General features: G+C 40.2%; 1 protein-coding gene across 2 annotated transcripts; it reads right to left on the bottom strand.

Moving 5' to 3' along the window:
- Window positions 1–2,333: 2,333 nt before the first annotated feature.
- On the bottom strand, window positions 2,334–7,656 carry LOC143818196 (uncharacterized). Of its 2 annotated transcripts, XM_077299586.1 has the most exons (5): window positions 5,258–7,656; window positions 4,811–4,924; window positions 4,434–4,681; window positions 4,056–4,201; window positions 2,334–3,086 (listed from the first exon to the last, which is right to left on the bottom strand). In XM_077299586.1, the coding sequence occupies exons 2-4, from the start codon at window positions 4,858–4,860 to the stop codon at window positions 4,080–4,082; spliced, it is 420 nt and encodes a 139-aa protein (XP_077155701.1). In that variant the 5' UTR covers window positions 4,861–4,924; window positions 5,258–7,656; the 3' UTR covers window positions 2,334–3,086; window positions 4,056–4,079. The 2 variants fall into 2 exon arrangements, with proteins under 2 accessions (XP_077155701.1, XP_077155702.1); XM_077299587.1 differs by lacking the exon at window positions 4,811–4,924.
- Between the last annotated feature and the right edge of the window lie 545 nt (window positions 7,657–8,201).

Raw genomic sequence — 8,201 nt, forward strand, 5'->3', positions numbered from 1 at the left:
TTTGGCATGCGTTTGCATTTTTTATGCACATGGTGGAGGTGGTGACATTTTCTGGACATGTGCAGTCTAAAGTACACATTGCGTACCAATGCGTTCCCATAGACAGCCATGCATTTTTTGACGCAATCGTCCGCATGCGAACGATTGCACAGTATTTGATGCCTCAAAAAATGCAACATGTTGCATTCGCGGACACCGCCGCACACTGTGAAACGATGCATGTGCATGCGAACGTATGCAAAAGCGTGTCCCTGTGTATACCATGTTAAAGATATGTACGCATGATGCATGCGGATGTATGCGGATCATACATTGCACACAGAAACTCTAATATGAACCCAGCCTTATTCAATTAATTTTCCCACAAGAAAAAGGGAGTCGACTTTTTAAAAACACTAGCTGAAGAGCCCGGCGTTGCCGGGGATAAGTAACTAACTGTGGTTAGTTATTGCACCTCACTTCTCTCATTTTCCCATCATGCCTCTCATTTTCCCTCTCACATCTCTCATTTTCCCCCCTAACACCTGTCATTTTGACCTCACACCTGTCATTTTCCGATCACTCCACTATTTTCCCCTCACTCCTCTTAATTTTCACTCACACCTCTCATTTTCCCCACAGTATATACCTGTATGTCATCTCCCCTGTATATAGTATACCTGTATGTCATCTCCTGTATATAGTCTCCTGTATATAGCACATAGCTGTATGTCATCTTTCCTGTATATAGTATATACCTGTATGTCATCTCCTCTTGTATTAGACCTCGTTCACACGTTATTTGGTCAGTATTTTTACCTCAGTATTTGTAAGCTAAAACTTGGAGTAAAACATTCAGAGGAAAAGTATATTAGAAACACGTCACCACTTCTGTATTTTCCTCCCACTCTTGGTTTTGACTTATAAATACTGAGTTAAAATACTGACCATATACTGAATGTGTGAATGTGGCCTTATACACAGCCTCCACCTGCAGAGCCTCACTCTTCTTTATACACAGCCTCATACTGCAGCAGCACCTCACTTCTCTCATTTTCCCCCTCACATCTCTATGCATGAGGTTCCTCCCATTCTCTTGACGTCATACCTCACAGGAGCAACTCCATTCTAGACATGATGGAGCTAGATGTGGGTGGCCTGTGGGTGTGGCTCGATACAAACACACACTCACTATATATATATATATATATATATATATATATATATATATATATATATATATATATATATATATATATATATATATATACACACACACATATATATATATATATATATATATATATATATACACATACATACATAGAGAGAGAGATTTTTGATGTCCATTAGATTATATATAGGTTTTAGGCCCACATTATTGGATGAAATATTTGAAAGAGTTAATATTAATCCTGAGTTAACCTTTCCCTCTGATATCGGAAAATGTAATGCGTGCCGAATTTGGAGATATTTATAGAACTCTTTATTGGGAATTTTGAAATGATTATGTAAAGAAGCAAAAGAGAGGAGGTTAGGACCTTCATACAAATCTTTCACTAGTACAATGTCTCGTGTTAATCTACACAATATCAATCCCACTGATTCAAGGGCACTTCATATAAATGCAACAACTAAACCCCACAAAATATATATGTGAGAACAAGAAGAGATCCCAAAATCATTAAAAACCAGTATTTATTGGTAATTAGTTAAAACACATACATATAAAAAAGCAGAAAAGTACCGTAGGGGACACCATAAAAGACATCACACACACATATGCTACAATCCAGGTATATTGTGTTACTAACCACCCCAATAGTACATATGAAGCAATTAAACAAGGGATGCCAAAATCTCTCCAATAAAAACGTCTAAATATAGGGCATAAAAATACCACCAACCTATGTAAAATGTAAGGTCAAACCCAAATACAAATAGTGGAGGTTATCGGTTTACTATAGTTCATACTAGGTAGTCCGGTTACTACCAAACCAAGCACAATGGCTCATGGGTTAAACAATCCCCCAAATCTTCCTAGGCTAAACCATCTGCAACCACCCATGTTATGCTAAGGACCAATATTGCATCACCTGCTATAATTCCCCCATAGTTCAGGATGATTACCTGATGCACGTGCTAGTGTCCACGGTGTCCCCTCACCCCAACGAGCGTTTCGCCTCCTGCTTCTTCTGGCGGCGTGCCAGGGTGAGGGGCAGCAGTGTTCTTATATGAGAGCCAATTATAAATGCACCGGTAAACGTCGGCGCATTGCGTGATGCCCCGCCCTCCTATGATGCACTTACCTTCGACGCTCAGTGACACGCAAGCTAGCAGCTATGCGTGTCAGTGTAAGAGCGTCATTGGGAACGACCGAGGGCAGGAAAACCAATGCATGCGCACACTCGGGCAGCCACAAATAGCAAAAAAAAGGGGAGAAAAGAAAGAGCAAAGCTGATGGGAAAATCTGAGAAACATAACCCGAAAAAAACACCACATTGGGGGAGTGATTACATATATTAAAAAGTGATGTGCTTAATAAATAATAATCAAAACAGTGCTGTAACGGACATAATCTCTTTATTATTTAAATAGTGAAAGTGCCAGTGCAATGATAGTAACACCTGTGCAATTAATGCCCATAATTAATAAATATAAATTTATAAAATTAGTAATGACCATTGAATATCAGTCTCTTATTTATGAAAAAAATGCCAGTGCATAGTATTTTATCCAACCGTAAACCCAAGTGCAAATTTCATTTAATAATAAAATAACAAAACAGAAATCACTCTTAATTCCACACCCATAGCAATGCTATTCCCCTATCTAAATCAGTCATGCCATCCCTATGGGAGGTCTATATAAGTGACCCCCAACTAAACTACCTAACCTAAATGGATATAAAACATTAATAATAAATATTGAACAATAAATATATAAATACAATTACACAAATAGACAAATGAACAAATAATTCATAGATGAGTTAATGATTTTCACAAATCTTCCTGAATTGATGGAGTAAAGAATACGCCTCATAATATTCAGCGACGCCAAAATCATATTCCATACACAGGGATAACAGGACCGAAACTTTCATACTAGAACACAAGAAACAAATTATTAAAATGAAAACACAACAATTGATGAATATGGACAAACCTCAATATCAGAAAAAAATAAAAGACAAACACCCCTCAAACCCATAAAAAGATGCTAATCATAAAAAGGCAGAGAACCTCATGCTTTCATTTAATCCTCCCGGGCTCAGGGTACCCAGTCGATAGATCCAACGGCATTCTAATTGTGCAAGGGCTTTGCCAATATCACCCCCCCTAGAGCCTAAGCACAGTTGATCAATGGCTTTAACACGTAGACCTCTTGATTTACATCCATGACATTTTTTAAAATGATGCGGTAAAAGTTTTTAAAAGGGCATCATTCTCAATCGTGGAGGCCTTTTCGATGTCCAAAACGTGTTCCCTTACTTTCAATTTCAGCTCCCTTGTAGTAAGGCCTATATATATTTTCCCACATGGGCAAGTCGCATTATATACTACACCTTTGAAGGTGCATGTTTCTGAATGTTGTATAGGCGTGTCCCATCAAAATTACAGAATCTCTTAGATTTATCCAGATTCAAACAGGCCTTACATAGGCCACATGGAAAAAAAACCGGAGTCACCTCTCTATTGTCGACCAATCTTTTGGAGTCATAATGACTGTGTACCAACAAATCCTTAAAATTTGCAGAACCACGAGCTACATACTGTGGAGAGGGAGGTAAGACTTGTTTTAGAACGGGGTCCGTTAAAAGACCTTCCAATGTTGTTTAATCAGTTCTTTCAAGTTGCTCCATTGATTATTAAAAGTGGAGACAAAACGCACCTGTTTATGATCCACCCTTTCTTATACAACAAATCATTTCTTGTAGCAGCAATAGCCCTTTTATGCCCCCTTCTGATCATCCTACGGCTATAACCCCTATCCACAAACCTCCTGGTCAATTCTTCACACTCTCTCAAAACTGGATTCATCAGAACAAATTCTCTTCATATGTAAAAACTGACCTATGGAGATGCCACGATTGGTACTCATTGGTTGGGCAGAATCCGCACACAAATACGAGTTCGTTGCCGTTGGTTTTCTGAACACATCTGTATGAATTGTACCATCATTCCAAACTTCGACCCAAATATCCAGAAACTCCAGACACCTGCCAGATTTAAATGTGAGCCTCACATTAATATCATTGTCGTTCAATTTCCTCATTAAAGTTCCCAGCTCTTCTTCTGTACCCTCCCACACAAACATCACATCAATATACCTCATCCAACTATGGACCTTCCCTATCTCTTCAATCTTGTCACCCAAGAAAATATCCCTTTCCCAAGCTCCCAGAAATAAATTTGCGTACGAGGGGGCACAAGAGGCTCCCATAGCCGTACCTTGGAGTTGCAGGTAGATTTTGTGATCAAAGATGAAGGTATTATGTCTCAAGATAAATTCCAATAGGGTCAAAATCAGATCTATTAATCGGTCCTCAATATTGCTGGAATGCAGAAACCATGCAGTAGCAGCTAATCCGTCACTATGTCTAATGGAGGTGTAGAGGGCTTTTACATCTGCCGTGACCAGGATCTGATGATCCTCCAATTGCAATTGGTCAAGGCGTTGTAAGGCTTGGTTCGTGTCTCTAATAAAAGAGGGGAGAGGAGACAATGGGTTTTAAAAAATAATCAACCACGTCAGAAATGATCTCACATAAACCCCCATTTCCAGCCACAATCAGTCTTCCCGCAGGGTCCAACTCATTTTTATGTACCTTTGGAATGAGGTAAAATGTTGGTAATTTTGGTAGATAGTCACAGACATGGTCCAAAAACATCTTTGAAATCAAACCCTCATCAAACGCCCTTTCCAGAATGAAAATTAAGTCCTGTTGAAATGAGGATACCGGATTAAAAGTCAGTTTCCTATAGCACTTCTCATCTTTTAATAATTTATGGGCCTGCCTCTCATACATTACAATAGGCTGTATCACTAGGTTCAAACCCTTATCCGCTTCCTTAAAGACTACATCGTCCCATCCAGCCATGTCCTTTAAGGCCTCACGCTCTTCTCTTGTCAAATTATCCCTATACTTCTGGGACTGTGCCAATCATTCAATGTCCTTGGTGACCAACCGGGTAAACACCTCTACTGCCGGACATAGACTGAGGGATGGAAAACTCTTGAACTTCAAAAACAGCAGAGATGGTATAGTACTTACTTCAGACTGTTCATTTTCCAAAGCCAAAGATTCCAAGATCTCAATGGCCTCACTGTCCACTGACGTGGTAGGAAACGTAGAGTGAAGTACTTCCGGTTTAAAATGTAACTTTTTCAGCACGATTTTTCTAGCAAATTCAAATCCTCCCATTTAGACTCCTTTACTGCGGTAAAGGAAGAGGAAAAAGTAAGACCTCTCTCCAACAATTTAACCTGAGATGCTGTCAAAACATGTCTAGAAAGATTGATCACCTTCATCGAATTTTTAGGTTTCTTCGGGCGTTGTGACTTGTGAAATATATCAGGATATTTATGTCTCCCCCCCCCCCCCCTTCTCAAATAAAAATCTCTACCAAAATTGGATTCATTAGTGGACATACCACTCTCACTCCCTGATACGCTTGAGGTATCCGACTTATCCATTACAGTCTGTTGTGTAAGGCCATGTGCACACGTTGTGGTTTTTGACGCTGCGGATCCGCAGCTGTTTTCCATGCGGAGTACAGTACCATGTTAACCTATGGAAAATAAAATCCGCTGTGCACATGATGCGGAAAAAAACGCGAGGAAACGCTGCAGTTTATTTTACGCAGCATGTCAATTCTTTGTGCGGAATCCGCAGCGGTTTAACACCTGCTCCATATTAAAAAAAAAACGCAGGTGTAAAACTGCAGTAGAATCCGCACAAAAAATGCGGAAAATCCGCAGTAAATCCACGATAAATCCGCAGGAAAAACGCAGTGTTTTTGCCCTGCGGATTTATCAAAATCAGTGCGGAAAAATCCGCACACCAGTCCGCAGCGTGTGCACATACCCTTAACCGTTCCATCCGTTTTTGATGCCATCAATATACTCTCTTTGTGTCAATCTTTATTGTCTCTTATAAATTTCTTCAATTTCCCCTGGCTCACATCCTCCTCCCATTTATCTACCTCCTTTCCTAATTCTTTGAACCAAATCTCAAGAGGTTTCTTGGCCATATTGGACTGCAAGGATTTATAAATAGAGTCCAGGTCCTGATCAATACTTTTCAGAGAAGTGGTATTATGTTCAATAATAATTTTAATAAAATCTAAGGAACAATTTGAGGCCGTATCCATCCATCTAGTTGTTAATTCTTCACTATTCAAATCAAAAGTTGGATATAGCTGCACCCTGAGACCCCCTAGGAATAATTTTCTTATCCAAATAATTTTCTAATGACGCCAGATTCCACCAGATCTTAGTCTTTTTGTGGAGGGCATTTTTATATTTAAACATGAGTTCTCTGCTAGTTGTGGTAGCATCTTGCGAAACGTGAACGGTAATTTGCTTAAAAATATCCTCAGCTTTAGAACGCCAGGTCTGTTCCTTGGCTCTGAAATCCATCATGTGGCAAATCTGTTACAAAAACAGCATAAGTTAATCTACACAATATCAATCCCACTAATTCAAGGGCACTTCATATAAATGCAACAACTAAATCCCACAAAATATATATGTGAGAACAAGAAGAGATCCCAAAATCATTAAAAACCAGTATTTATTGGTAATTATACATATAAAAAAGCAGAAAAGTACCGTAGGGGACACCATAAAAGACACCACACACACATATGCTACAATCCAGGTATATTGTGTTACTAACCACCCCAATAGTACATATGAAGCAATTAAAAAAGGGATGCCAAAATGCTTTCCAGCTAGAGATTGATGACACTCAGAGGAAGAGCATCTATCTTTCTAGTTGGAGCAATCAAAGCAGCACTAAATAGCTTTTAGATTTTTAGCGGCCGCACATTGTGATTCAATTTGAACCCAATTACAAGTTTTATTTCCATTTAACTATGCTCTAACTTGATCTAATTGGGTAGCTAGATAGTAATCATGGATATTAGGGAGGTTGAGCCCTCCAAATTTCTTAGCTCTTTTCATGAGGTGATTAGATAAGCGAGGACTTTTGTTCCTCCACACAAAAGTCTTTAAGATTCTGATATAGGAAAGATGTACAGTATATCTTTGTACTGTGTTAGCCAGTAGATAGAAAAATATTTAGACGTGAGTCCTCAGAGGTTGATACATTTTAATGGCTAACTGAAAAGATGGTAACAAATTGCAAGCTTTCGAGAATATGCAGGTCCCTTCATCAGGCGAAGACTAATGCAAATTCTGAAGAATCACATACTTATACACAAAACAGCACAGAAAGAAGGCAATCGATAAGACAGGTGACGTGAAGCAGAATTATCAAGTGAGAGGGATAGACAGATATTGGAACAGTTCGTAGATAAGGAAGTCTTAATGTTTTATGGTCCTCTGAATGGGTCTGGTTCTATGTTGTGATGACCTCAGAAGGTCTGAAGAGCAAATTTCTTAAAGGGAACCTGTCACCCCCAAAATCGAGGGTGAGCTAAGCCCACCGGCATCAGGGGCTTATCTACAGCATTCTGTAATGCTGTAGATAAGCCCTCGATGTATCCTGAAAGATGAGAAAAAGAGGTTATCTTATACTCACCTGGGCGGGTGGTCCGATCCGGTGGGTATCGTGGTCCGGTCCGGGGCCTCCCATCCTCATAGGATAATGTCCTCTTCTGGTCTTCACGCTGTGGCTCCGGCGTACTTTGTCTGCCCTGTTAAGGGCAGAGCAAAGTACTGCAGTGCGCAGGCGCCAGGAAAGGTCAGAGAGACCCGGCACCTGCAGTACCTTGCTCTGCCCTCAACAGGGCAGACAAAGTACGCCTGCGCCGGAGCCGCAGCGTGAAGACCAGAAGAGGACGTCTTCTGATGAAGATGGGAGGCGCCGGACCGGACCACGACACCCATCGGACCGGACCGGGACCGCCCCTGGGTGAGTATAATCTAACCTCTTATCTTTTAGGATACATTGGGGGCTTATCTACAGCATTCCAGAATGCTGTAGATAAAACCCCTGATGCTGGTGGGCTGATGCTGGTGGGCTTAGCTCA

Source organism: Ranitomeya variabilis, chromosome 3 (assembly GCF_051348905.1).
Source record: "Ranitomeya variabilis isolate aRanVar5 chromosome 3, aRanVar5.hap1, whole genome shotgun sequence".
NCBI classification, from domain to species: Eukaryota; Metazoa; Chordata; class Amphibia; order Anura; family Dendrobatidae; genus Ranitomeya; species Ranitomeya variabilis.